This window comes from Populus euphratica, unplaced genomic scaffold (assembly GCF_000495115.2).
Source record: "Populus euphratica unplaced genomic scaffold, PopEup_1.0 scaffold1704.1, whole genome shotgun sequence".
Classification (NCBI taxonomy): Eukaryota; Viridiplantae; Streptophyta; class Magnoliopsida; order Malpighiales; family Salicaceae; genus Populus; species Populus euphratica.
In genome coordinates, this window is record NW_011501551.1 from 1566 (window position 1) to 15495 (window position 13930).

Below are 13930 nucleotides of genomic sequence, written 5' to 3' on the forward strand. Positions count from 1 at the left end.
ACTTAAAAATGGCCTTTTTAAATCTTAAGCTCCCATGAAAGTTGTAGGCCTATGTCTTACCTTTCCATCTATAAAAAATAGACCTAAATCCGAGATCTACAGCTCCAAATATGATCCTATTATTGAACAGTATTATGGTTTAGACTACAACGACATCTCTTTTCTAAGTTTGATCATCTTTTTATCCTTTCAATTTAAGTCATTAAACTCATCAATCAATCCTTTTATTTATGTGATAGACCTGCATTTAAAATGAACATTTACCATAAATTAAAAGGTATCTTATATTATTAGATATGTTAGTATAAAACATGCTTTAGTTAAGGAGTTATTGATATTTCAAGTGCAAAATGATGATATAAAACCATGATAAAAATGCACTTTTAAGTACTAATCACAAGCCCATGCTTTAAATAGTTTCCAAAGGGCCAACCACAACCCATACTCCGAAACATATTTTAAGTACTAATCAGTTTCCAATTGAGTAATAAAAAAATTTTATACTATACTTGTTTGAAATACCATTAGTAGATCCTCTAACCTTGACATTTATTTTTATCATTATTTAATTCTTATATCAATATCACATCTCAAAACTCTTTTTATTGTTGTTGTTTATAATTTATATAATTAACCTCTCCGTGATTCGATCCCGGTCTTGTCAGGTTATTTATTACTTCGACATTTCTACACTTGAGAGAAAATATCAATCTTTTAATCGTGTCATGCATATAAATTAAGATAGTTGGGTTGAAATCTTGAAAAGCTTATTGTAATCATCGTTTTGCACCAAGACATGAGCAATAAAATTTTAAAAACAAAAAATTTATTCTTGACAATAATAAAATTTTAAAAATAAAAAATTCATTCTCGACAACAATCAAACTTCATCAATTTTAAAATGTTTCATTATTTTTCAATCTCTTATGCTTTTTTTTAATATACATTTAGCATTCCTTGCTACAACTTTTTAGTGTGTATATATATTTTAATCTAATGAAGGACATGATCAAAAGAATAATTATCCATCACCCAGTAAAGGACGGCATCAGTTCTGTGATTGCCTCATGTAATTACAGGGGTCAATTCTGTTGATTAACATGACTCCCCAGTTGATCAACATTATCTCTTTAGAGCCTCTTTATGGACATAGATATGATACTGGCATGGTATTGTTAAAAAAAAAAAAACTGTCCTCAGGGCTTGTAGGTAGTTTCTTCAACTTTATAACGCAGCATATCAAATTGAGTTCTGACATTACATGGGCTCTGAACCAAACATTATTGGTTCTTAATTATTTACATAGATGTTTCAGTTGCATTTATATATCGTACACTATACCAAAAATGTTGCCATGTGTACAGACCATCTCCATCCGGTGGTGAATGCTAACCAATTCCGAGATGCTTAACTCAAGCCCTTCCCCATCCACTGTACTCAACATTGAGCATTAACAAAAGCCGATAGGAGTGATGGAGCCATACATGACAACCTTGCACGATTGATATTTACAGATCTCTCCTGGAGAACTTCAGCTGCTCAACCCGTGGTGGTGTAGCAAAAATCTGCTTCGAGAATGTGATTAATTCAAAAACATGGAATGCATGTGAACCCCAAACCAGTATCATACCCAAAAATAATGCTGAGGGTCTTTCTCACTAGCAGTATTCTGAAATCCTTTTCTGCATCTGGCATGTGTGAATTTTAAGATCTTACTGCTATATATATATATATATATATATAAAAGACTAATTCTCCCTAATTAAAGTCAATTGACAAAAATAAGAATCCAGTTGACATAAGGAGGCTTACTTGTCAGTTCATAGTGTCCCCTTCCAACTTCTAGCCTTTTCAATCACCAATAATAAATAAAACCCTCTCCTTAAGTTTATTAATAATCTGCATGAAGTGAAATAGGCAAGGCAATATATAAATATCAGGCATTGTACACCAAAGCTGAACTATCATAATCAAAGTCTAGATTGTTCACCGAGGTAGAGGTCTTGGCCCAGCTTCGAGTAGAGGCAGCAGCATTTTTAAGGTGCAAAAAATTGGAGGAATCAAAACTCAAAGAATAGATCGAATTTTCTGTTGCTTCAGCTATCGAGAGATGATATGTTTCGTCCTTTGCTCTCTTGATGAGATTACACAAGCCAATCTGCAGAAGTAATAAATGAGGTTCTCACTTGGATGTTGTCTCCATGAATCAACTCATACTATATTCATAAACTAATGCATTCTGTGGTAAACCATAGAAGGACTAAATGTACTCACTGTGGATCCAGCAAGATTGTAGTTGATTGGTGTAAATGAATCGTTATCCATGTATGGTGAGCAGAAGCTGATGGCCAATAAGGACTTTGACGTATCCTCTAAATCAAATCTAGAAATGGAGCTATCAGTCACAAACACCCACTGTTTCTTTTGCTGAGCAGCTGTATAAATATCTCCCACGTGCAACACAAGTGCAGCAATGTCAAATTCACTGCACAGTCAAAAAACAATCAGAACAAAGTTTCTGTGAGGAAGAAATAAAGCAGAGGCAGGACTAGAAAAAAATCGAGGTGCGCAATTTACCGACAAAGAGGAACTTCACCCAAATTTGACAACAATACTGGTAATCGAGGGCTGAAAAATGGCCTACAGAGGACAATCTTTTAGTTAGATTCAATTGTTAGGATAACAGACAGCAAATAGAGGCTTACTGAAACTGTTGCATTGCCAGGGAAGATAAAGGTTGCCATTTGGTTGTAGATCCTCCTGCTTGCAAGTAAAGTGTATTTGAATCAGAACTCACGGGTAATAGTCCTGCTACAGCATAAGCCTGCCCCTCGACAAGATCACTTTTCTGTTATAATTAGTAAGTTTAATCAATACTTGCAAAGAATCTCAAGAAAACAGTTTGCAATAAATTCAATATTAGGGAGGCATGCAATACAGAATATTGCCAAAACAAAGGATGCAGCATACATAATCTTTAGTTATGTAAGCATAAAAAGGTGGATCCATTCAAATGCAAACAGCACAGTATACAGAGACTAGAGGCATGAGAAATGGAAGCAGAACTGAGCAATTAGATTAACCTGCTTCTCAGTCGGGTTCCAAATTGTTATTAAGCCTTCTTTAGGGGCGCCGGCGCCCTTTTCTTGACAATTAGTTAACCCAACTACCCTGACCCTAATAAATGGGGTCACTTCTCTCTCCCCTAAGCCAGCATCCTGTAAAGCTTTCCCAATTGCTTTCTCCATGTCCAGTTGCCTTGACGCCTAAAGTCAGACTTCCTGTGATTAATATCTCTTTCTACAAATAGACCAATGTTTCAAGTACATCAGCTGAACCTACCTCTAGTTTTGATTGATAAGACGCAAATGATGCTAGTTGCTGTGGACTCATCTCTGCCATTAGTACTTCTGGCTCAGCTGATGTCTCAAGAATTTTAAAAATTTTAGCTCCTTCTTCACTATCAATATCAGTATATATGTTAGAACTTTTCATTCCTCTTTGAAACTGAGAAACAATACCCTCTATAATAACTGAACGCCTGCAGCATAAAAAAAAGCATCAATTATGATATTGTATTTAGCTAGAATTCTAAACAAAATCTGGCCACTTTATTAGATTGGAAAATCCTTACAAATATGAAGTGATCATGCTGATATGGAGTGGCAATGTTTTCTCTTTAGGAAAGGGAAAAAAACTAAGTTAAAATATACTAGGCAGATCTATCAGAAAAACAAAATGGCTATGTCAGTGGAATGGAAGTCACCTCTGGTTATTCAATTGCACCACTTTAGCCTCCATTCTCTCTGATCTCACAATAGTTCTGCTGCCATTACTTCATCAAGAGTGAGAAATGGAGAAAATTTAACATACTGAAAGGACCAAATGCACTTCAATCAAGCAGCAAAAATGATTAATTCACATTACTTATCCTTGTATAGAACAGGGTAAACCCGTGTGACTCCAACTAACACCCAAGGGACAGGACCACCATTACTCTTGATGCACCTAAAAGCCAAAGGAGCACCAATTCCCTTACCTATGGAAAAATATTCAAATAGTTATGCATAAGAAGGCAAAGAGAAACATTTACAAATATGCCACATCAATGTAAATCTCAAGCAAAAAACTTTGCATAATCCAAAAGATGCTTACAGAATCCCATTCGATCAGCCCAGTGAGCTCTATAAGTCCCATTTATATGCAATGACAAACTAACAGTCTTCGATGCCTAAAATTTAAACCAAAATGTGAGAAAGTTTGGTATTAAAAGGATGTAAAAGATTCAACAATTCAACTCCATTAAGAAATCTAAAGCCTGCAAGAACCTTGAAGGATGACACAGGACCAGCCCAGCCACATAATCCTGCTCCACATATCTTTCCAAGAGGAAAAATAAATAGGAAGTGAGCAAAGCCAATCTAAAAGGGCTCCAATCATAGAAAGGAATGTGAAAAACATGGAAACAAATATCGTACTCGAAGTTTCTGTCCCACAAACAGTTTCCCAGCATCCAGATGCATTGAAAGTGATATATCCAGAAGCGCATCCACTGAATACCTGTGAAACAAAGATATTTTTACCCTTCAAAGGACCTCAAATGTTGAGTGCATGATAATAAATTTGGCAGTTCCCTACCACCCATCAGTCAGTTCCAGTTTTGCAGCATTACTATGTTCAGCCCCGTCCGATGCCACTGAAGGAACCTCTACCTTTGGTTCACAACCGAAGTAGATGGAAGAAATGCACAGAACCATCATTGAAGAAGGTGGTGCGTCCCCTTCCAGAATTCTCTTAATTGCAGATCGATGGCCATGATTTACTTCTCTTTCGTATCTATGGAAATGAATGACATGTACTTGTCACGAATCTCTTCTAAATTCAAGAGAAACATATAGCTTGAAATAATTAAAATACCTGTACTTCAATTCCTCAAGCACATTGGAGACTGACAAAAATTTTGCAGCAGATTTTTCTGGGCAGCATCTCTCATAACATGCAAGTTTCCAAACTATCCACTTGTAATGATTTATAACCCACCTTGATGGATAAATAAGAAGCTGAATCAGTTAATAAAATGCAAAGCAACAGGTCAAAAAAAAATATTTTTTATATGTAAGAGCACTGATTAAAAAGTTCATGGAATGACCATAAACTGTAAAAAAAATTGAAGTTGACAGCAACAAGAAATCAATCTTAACAAAACTTGACAACCTTTTGAAAATTCACATCATTATGTCTATCACAATGGCAATTGGTGCTACTAACTTTTTATATTTTTACTCTTGCAGCATCCATGTCCAAAGTTTGAAAAAACAAAATCTTTTACAAACTTCAAATGGATTATCAAACTGACTATTGTAACTCCGGGTAAAAAAAAAAACTATCCCAATGAAATATGAAAAGAGACAGTGGAAAATTACTCTTTAAAAGCATATTGTGACAAAGCTCCAGACTGAAGCAACATGTCATAGAATGCTTCAGCTCCTATGCTATCTCGGCCAGATTCATCACAAAACATGTACTTATCTGCATTATTTGACTTGATCTGTCTTAATTGATCTGTAAAGTACTCCGACTACAAAGAACAATCTTTAGTGATAATAACCAACACAACCTCGACAAAAGATAAATAACTATGTTGAAAATGTATATACCAGGTGCTTATCTGATAAATGGCCTCCAAAGTATTCCTTGATATATATTCTAGGAACCTGGAAAGGATATCTAGTGGAAACTTTTCTTCTACAGCTGGAACTTTCATATGATACAGTAGATAAACCTGTTTGAACACATACCTTGAATGGGAAATATAAATTTTGATAGCAGATTCAAAAGGAAGTTAATTAAAAGCCTCATGAATTACCACTGGGAACAGATGAGACATTCCCGTTCAAAGGGGTGGTGAATTTGGAACTGCGGGGCTTTTTAAATGGAGAAATAGAAATCCCTCTTCCAAGTTTCCTCTTCTCTCCATTAGCTTGTCCATTATTTGAGTAAGCTGTGCCAATTGTATTTGAAATATCAGGCAACGGGGCACACAATGGCTTTTGAAGTGGATTCATCTTGGAGCTAGTCCTTTGAAGTGAATTCATCCTTGAGCCAGTAACTTTATCCAGAGAATTAGCAACCATTGTAGCAGATGTACAGAGCCCATTCCTTACAAGCTTCTGTACATGAGTTGCGTTGTTTCTAACTTTGCAGATGCTGTCATTGTGAACAGCATCAAATTTCTTTATCAAGTTACTCCCCGAAATAACATTTTTTGGATTAATAGATGACTGGACATGGTTTGCAGATGATTTAAGAGTTGAAATGAAAGTTTTTGAGATATGTTTACTTGAGGCTCTAGGATGGGTAAAAGCAGAGTAAAAACCATTTTCCTTGTTTGATGAAGCATCACCAAATCCGCTATCTTCAAAAACTGAGAGGCCCTGATCAACTGCATCTCCCTCATTTAAGAAAGTTCCTAGGTCTGGGTCACCAAGAAGACTCCTTGCACGTTTCAATGCCTCACTGGAAACAGATAGGGATCTTCCACCGGCAGTATGGAATTTAATTGGAGGTGGTTTTTGTATTTCAGGTTCCAACAAGTTTGTATTGACCTCCTTCGTCAATTCACTTTCTAAAATAACAGTCTTAGAAACTAAAGAAGACATTGGAGCTGGCAAATCATCACCAATAACCCCATTATTTTTCATACTGACTTTCGTCCCTGAATGCGTTACATCCCGCCACCCAAATTGCTCATTGACAGTGGAAGATTTCCTTGGACATTTAAATCCTTGAAAATTAGAACTATAATTTTCTTCCTCCACTCCCAACAACCTCTTCGCTCTAACCAAACCAGCAGAAGATATATCAACTGATTTCCCAGATCCAGTATGGAAAAGAGAATTAGAGAAACAAGGTTCGTTATTTCTACCATGCACTTCACCTGCCAAAATAAAACAAAGATAAAACAAAAGGCCTTCCATATGAGTAACATTTACAAGTCCATACAACAACATGGATAATCCGAGACCAAAAATTGTCAAATTTTAGGTCTACAGTGAGGTATTCAGGGCTCACAATTGCATATTTAATAAAAAAAAAAAAAAAACACCTCAAAGGAAAAAATGAGAGGGAAAAACAGTTACCTGGATAGCCAGAATATCCATCATCATCACCAAAAACAGACAACGCCTTTGCAATCGAAGATTGTTTCAGTACAACCGATTTCCCTGATCCTGTATGGAAAATTGGTGCATTTCCATTATCTTCATTCCCTTTCTTGCGAAGCTTCGAAAAACTAAATTCATTCTCTCCCCCACAAGCTTCACATGCCAAACAAACAAAACTAAAGAAATCTATTTCCACGACAGCACAATATACAACCAACTTAACATTAATAAATTTGAAATAAAAGACATCCTGCCAGAAATCTGAAATTACAATTACCAATCAAGCAACATAATTAACACGAAACTAAAAAATTCCGCCAATTTTAGTTACTTATCATGAGTCTTGAGATTTATAACAAAATTTAAAAGGCTAAAAATTAATCAAGCGTTGACATATTTAATAAACTAAAAGAATACGTAAATGAGAAAAAATCATTGAGAAATTTAAATTCCCAAATTTTAGATATGCAAAGGATTTATAAATAATTATGGAGAAAGAGGCACCTGCATCATCATCGTCTCTGAGGACAGATAACGCTTTCGCAATCGAAGACTGCTTTAACGCAACCGATTTCCCTGATCCTGTGCGGAAAATCGGTGCATTTCCGTTCTCTAGAAGTTTCGGACATCCTTCACACACACAGAAACACGGTCCACACATAAATACATGTAATAATATAACTGATACAGGTATATATAACCATATCGAAATACCTTGGAGTAAGAGATCGGCCATGGAAGGGAGGTGAGTTTTGGAGCTGGAAGGTGGGATTAGGGCTCCGCTTTGTTTAGGTTCGGGTTTCGTGTGTATGATTTGGCCGGTGACTTCCCATCGGAAATTGTTTCCGGAGTCGGAGAATATTTTCCACGACGACATTTTCAGTGTGAGATTAGGGATTGTGTTTTTCTGTTGAGAGAGCTGATGGTGAGATTTTAGTGCGCGCGGGCGGGTGTAGTGATTTAAGAAGGCGGGAAAAACTGAAAGTGAATTTGGATTTGATGATACACTTGGGCTTGGGTCTTTTAGATTAAGGAGTACTTGGGCTTAGGTTATTGACCTGAGTTGAAATCGGAAGAAATTCTATAATATTTAAATTATTTATGCTTATAGTGTAGATTTTTAAAAAACTAGGTGCGAGAAAATTAAAAAATAATAATTTTTAATAAAATTGAAGATAATAGAACTGTTTTTTTTTTCCTATCACCCATCCACGCTATAAATATTAATAGCTACAACTTAAACATTATAACTTTTTTTTTTTTGGAAATGTTTTCAAAAAGCATATAATATCATATTGTTTTAATATTCACCACATTAGCTACATATTCAAATTCTTTTTTTTTTAATTTTCTCCCATAAGAATGTTGAGTTTGTTTTAAAAATTATAAAATATGTTTTAAACTTTTAAAGATATAAAAATAAATACAAAGGGAATACAAAAAAAAAATGATAGTGTTTTAAAATCCAAGATACGAGAAAGGTGGAAGATATTAAGAAAGGTGATAACTTCACGTAGGAAGCCTAATACCTACAAAACAATCTTAATTTGATGAATTTAGGGACTCACAATGTTTAAATCAGTAGCTCTTTAGAGAGAGTGTATAATAAATATGTAAAAAACATAAAATCTCAAGAAGAAGATTGTTTATTCCTTTTTAGTATATAATAAATGTTATGTAAGAGAAAATAGTGTTATATGTATATGTTAAGAATAAAGAAATTGTAAACTTTTTACCGGGTAGTTCAGGGGGTATTCATACCACCTAAATTTTATCATTTTGCTTGAATGAGGAGGGTGGAAAGTCATTCCATCCTTGTAACATTACAAGAGATAAATATCATTTATACATGCATTATAAGGAATAAATATCTCTTATATAAATATTAACAAAGGACAAATATCCTTACACACACATTAATGAGAAAGAAATATTATTTACACATATATTAGTGAGATGAAAATGTGGTAGGCTAGAAGAGACTTTTGTACATATAAGGGTGTAAGTGGAGTACATTGATCGTGCATCAAAAGTATCATTAAATCTCTTATTGTACATATGCATTTATTGTTTTTATTTGGGTTTTTTATAATAATTTATGTACTTTTTAGTAATCAAGTTTTTTTTTAATATTTCGATAGTTTTTGGAGCTTAAATGGAACAAAGAATTGAAAAGAAATTTAGTTGAAGTTTAAAACAAATCTTGGTTCAAATAAGTGCTCTAAATTTGCCTCAAAAATTAATTTTATTTCAATCCTAGAAAAGATTATCATATGATTTATTTCAAGCCCAAACTTGCCTTATATTGTGTGCAAATTTCAACCATCAAACACTCAAGGTTTCAATGTCAATCTTAGCCTAAATAATAGGTACATTTATATCCTTATATAATGCTTAAATTCAGCCCCAATCAGTCCAAGTACAATCCATGATCTTATATGTCCGCACAATAAATAACAATTGATTTATTTTGGATAATCCATTGATCCAAGAGGGATAATCCATTGATCCAAGAGGGCAAGCACATGGATGGAAAGCTGGAGGGGAAATTTTTACATTATTTTGGGTAAAAAAAAAGAGATAGCTCATAAAAGAGGAAGAAAAACGTGTTGATTAAGGGTAAAATGAGTTAAAGAAGGGTAAAATGATAATAGAACAAAAGGAATCCTCCTTTCATTCTCCATATAAGTTGTTAGTTCAGTAAAGAGGAAAAGAAGAAACATTTCTTCTTCTTGTTTTGTCAGTTTTACACTAAACACTTAGAGAAAAACCAAGATTAAGGGTTTATTTAAGGAGGGAAAAGTGTTTAATTGTTCAAACACAAGAATTAAAGAACAAGTGAAGGAACTTGGGACACTAGAGAGAAAAAAAAGGGAAGTGTGGAAATGTTTTGATTAATTATGATTCAAAGTTTATTTTATCACAAGGTAAGGAGTTTTAAGCAAGATTATATGATCTTAAATAAATATAAGTAAAATTTATGCTTAATTTTATAAATTAATGTTAGGGTTTTAGGAGTCAATTTGGAGAAAATGTGAATTGCTTTGAAATTGAGTTGTGTGAACCATGATAGGGTGTGATGGAGGTGAAATAATGAGAAAAGGGAATGAAAAGGGAACTACATCTTCGCTTGGAATCAATTTCGGCCACACTAAGGAAAAAGAGGGAGGAGTAGTTTGTTTAACTACTTTTGTGTTATGTTGAATGAGAAATGAATGAATAAAGTGTCTTTAATACAAAAAAAAAATATTGAAGAAGTCATGTTATCCTAAGAGAGGGCTTCGACCAACTAGCATTATGTATGGATAAAATTTTTAGTTTGGATTGCTATGAAATTTGTGTTTAAACATGTTATGTTAGGAATAAATGATTGGTCATTAGATTAAATTCATGCAAAAGTTAAAGAAGAAATTATAACCTTGCTTAAGGTTAAGTTGATAAAAAGGCTGAGAAATAGAAAGATGGATCTTGTCGACTTGATTATCAATATATTAAGATTAAAGAGACTAAATGGATGGTGTCAAAAAAGTTAGAAGTAAATTTTGGAATGTAAACACCAAAAAAAAGGAAACAGAAGTAAAGCCGAAATGACTCCATTATCGCTATCGATTCAGAAATTGACACAGTTCTTGGTTGCTAATTTCCAAATCGATAACAATACAATTTTAGGCTGCCGATTTCTAAATTAGTAGTAATATAGTTTTTACTATTGATTTTTGAATCCGCAACAACATAGTTTTTGGCTGCCGATTTTTGAATTGGTAGCGGCATAGTTGGCTTCCAATTTTTGAATTGGTAATAATGTAGTTTTTATTGTTAATTTCTGAATTGGCAGCGACAATGTAAAACCTAACAAAAATTAGAGTTAGACAAGCCTATTCTAGAGGAGAATGGGAATAGAAACCAGCCTAAGATAATTAAAGGGGGGATAAGGACAACCTTGGTCCAGTACCCAAACACCCTAGCACACTTTAGGGGCTATAAATATAAGGAGAGAGAAAGGGTGGCTCTTCACTCTTCCTAAAACAAGCTACTTGCTCTTGCCCCCTTCCTTATTCCCAAAATAAACTACATCCTTTTGTTCTTTCCTCCTTCCCAAAAAGAACTCAACAACTCCGCTGCATGTGCCTCAAGCGTGAGAGAGAAGGGAGAGCTTGAGATGAGGGTGGATAGCTACAAACATGAAGGGAGTAGAGGTCTAAAATCGGTTGGAAATTGACAAGATGAAGAGAAACTGAAGGAGAGGAAGAGGAAGAAGAAATCGGGAGCATTAAGGGAGAGATACTGTCAAACCCATCCAAATATACTAAATCCGTGAGGTATGAACCATGTCCTTCTCCACCTGTTCTTAAAGCCTTAAAACCGAAAGGAAGAAGAAAACTAGGGATGCATGGCCTAGGAATTTTACTCCAACTATTAAGGAAAGTGATAAGCTAAAAGGAGGGATAAAAACAGGGCTGAATGAGGGACCTAATTCTAAAATATTTAACGAAACAAGTGTTGCAAATTTGAATGCACAAACTTGGAAAGTTGGCCGGCCTTGGTGAGGGCTGGATAGAATATGTATTAAAGGAATAAAATGCAAAGACAACCTTGTTAGAGATGTTAGATCATGTGAAATAGAAAGAAAAATAGAATTACACTTGTGTTAATGATGTGATTTCAACTTATTTTGGTTGATGTAGTTATATGAAAATATGTTGAAATGATGTAAATGCAAGCTTGTGCTATTAATAAATCTTGAAAAAACAAGCTGTAATTGAAACAAGAAGTACATTCATGTAATGTTTAGGTTCTATTGATATGATGAATGGACATTTGTGGTTATTAATCAAGGGAATATATATGTATTTGTAAATTGTAATTATGAGTGTGCTTGTGAAAACAAATATGGTGGATTTACATGAACATAGGTCAAATGAATGAACACATTATTGGGGCAAATTATGGTGATTATACATACAGAAATGAAATAGATTGAGTGTATGTGCAGAATTGTATTGATGTTAAGCCTTAGGAACATGTCAAAGCTAAAAAGGAAATTGTTTGATGATAATGCATTGATTTTGTTATATGATGAATGAATTTGTATGACTTGAGCTAGTAGTTAGAAGAACCTAAATCAAATGTGTATGTTGAGATTCGATGGTGCATTATTCATGCTTTTTTTATAGGAATTAGGGCATGACTATTTTTAGTATGCATCCAAATTTCGACTAGGAAGTGTTACAAAGGAGAAAAGCGTAGCGTAAATTTTACGCTTGGCCAAAGGGAAAAAGTGAAATCATAAACGATTCTGTCGCCTCTACTCATTTGTGAATCGATAGCGACAGGAGTTGTATTAATGATTTCTGAGTCGGCAGTGACTCAATTTTTATCAACAATTTTTGTGTCAGTAGTGAGTTAGTCTTGCTACTAAATTGTGTTGCCTACAACGAGATTGTGTTCCCTGCATCGAGTCAGTTATCGCTGCTGAATTGTGTTGTTTGCAACAACTCATTTTTTGCTACCGAATTGTATTATTTGCAGCAAATCAGTTCTCGCCATTGAACTACAACGAGCTAGTTTTGGCTGTCAAATTATATTGCCTATAGCGAGTCAGTTTTTGCTATTGAATTGTGGTGCAACAGCGAATTAGTTTTTGTTGCTGAATTGTGTTGTCCACAACGAGTTAGTTTTTGCTGTTGAATTCTAGTGTCCATGGCAAGTTAGTGTTCACTGCTAAATTGTGTCGTCCGGGGTGAATCTGCTTTCACTGTCGAATTGTGTTATCCACAACGAATTTGGCTTCACTATTGATTGTGCATCAAAAGTATCATTAAGTCTCTTATTTTATATATGTGTTTATTATTTTTATTTGGGTTTCTATAATAATTGATGTGTTTTTTAGCAATGAAGTTTCTTTTAATGTTTTGCTAGGTTTTTAAGCTTAAATGGATTATGTTAGAAAATTTAATATTGAAATTCAGTTGAAGTTTGAAGCAAATCTTAGTTCAAATAAGTGCTCCAAATTTTCCCTAAAAAAGTCAATTCTATTCCAATCCTAGAAAAGATTATCATATGATCTATTTTAAGTCCAAACTTGCCTTATATTGTGTGCAAACTTCAACCATCAAACACTCAAGGTTTCAATGTCAATCTTAGTCCAAATAATAGGTACATTTGTATCCTTATGTGATGCTTAAATTCAGCCCCAAATCAGCATTCAAATCAGCCTAGCACAATCTATGATCTTACATGTCCATACAACAAATAACAATTGATTTATTTGGGGTAATCCATTGATCCAAGAAGGCAAGCACATGGATGGAAAGCTGGAGGGGATATTGTTACATTATTTTAGGTCAAAAAGAAGAAAGAGACAGCTCATAAATGAGGAAGAAAAACATGCACCAAAGTGGTTGCAAAGCTGGCCTGATTTGATTTTTCAGAACACCTTTTGGTTTTTTGCCCATAACTTTGGAATCAAGTGTCCAAATAAGCTGTTCTTTAATGATCTGGAAAGGTGACAAAATTTCCTATAAATATGTCTCTAATAGAGATCTCCAGAAAAGGCTTCTAGGAGGGTCTCAATTGCTATTCAAAGTTAGCATCATATTTGTGTCTGAATTTTTACTAAAATTGTGTTATGTTCTTCTTTCTAGATTTTAATTCTTTAGTTTGTAAAACTTATTGTTTATGTTTGATTCAAGTTATTTCATGTTTATTAAAGTGTTCTTATATATAATCATAGTTGGCTAATTTCTTTCTTGGATCCAAATCAAGGA

General features: G+C 34.2%; 1 protein-coding gene across 1 annotated transcript; it reads right to left on the reverse strand.

Moving 5' to 3' along the window:
* Positions 1–1237: 1237 nt before the first annotated feature.
* LOC105118053 (protein BREAST CANCER SUSCEPTIBILITY 2 homolog B-like) lies at positions 1238–8135 on the reverse strand. The gene is made up of 21 exons (XM_011015915.1): positions 7878–8135; positions 7668–7793; positions 7140–7316; positions 5867–6937; positions 5658–5782; positions 5424–5578; positions 4918–5040; positions 4639–4836; positions 4479–4560; positions 4329–4379; positions 4156–4231; positions 3928–4039; positions 3767–3835; positions 3343–3541; positions 3084–3266; positions 2706–2848; positions 2578–2640; positions 2275–2485; positions 1991–2158; positions 1813–1899; positions 1238–1688 (listed from the first exon to the last, which is right to left on the reverse strand). Exons 1-20 carry the CDS (start codon positions 8038–8040, stop codon positions 1852–1854), a joined length of 3543 nt encoding a protein of 1180 aa, XP_011014217.1. The 5' UTR covers positions 8041–8135; the 3' UTR covers positions 1238–1688; positions 1813–1851.
* Between the last annotated feature and the right edge of the window lie 5795 nt (positions 8136–13930).

What these genes read in the sequence shown, in the direction of transcription:
- LOC105118053 (XM_011015915.1), bottom strand. Translation starts at nt 8,040, where the DNA reads ATGTCGTCGTGGAAAATATTCTCCGACTCCGGAAACAATTTCCGATGG. An exon ending in CAGAGACGATGATGATGCAG is followed by an intron (nt 7,317 to 7,667) that starts GTGCCTCTTTCT and finishes TGGCATGTGAAG; the next exon opens with CTTGTGGGGGAGAGAATGAA. An exon ending in TTGTGGGACAGAAACTTCGA is followed by an intron (nt 4,380 to 4,478) that starts GTACGATATTTG and finishes CCTCTTGGAAAG; the next exon opens with ATATGTGGAGCAGGATTATG.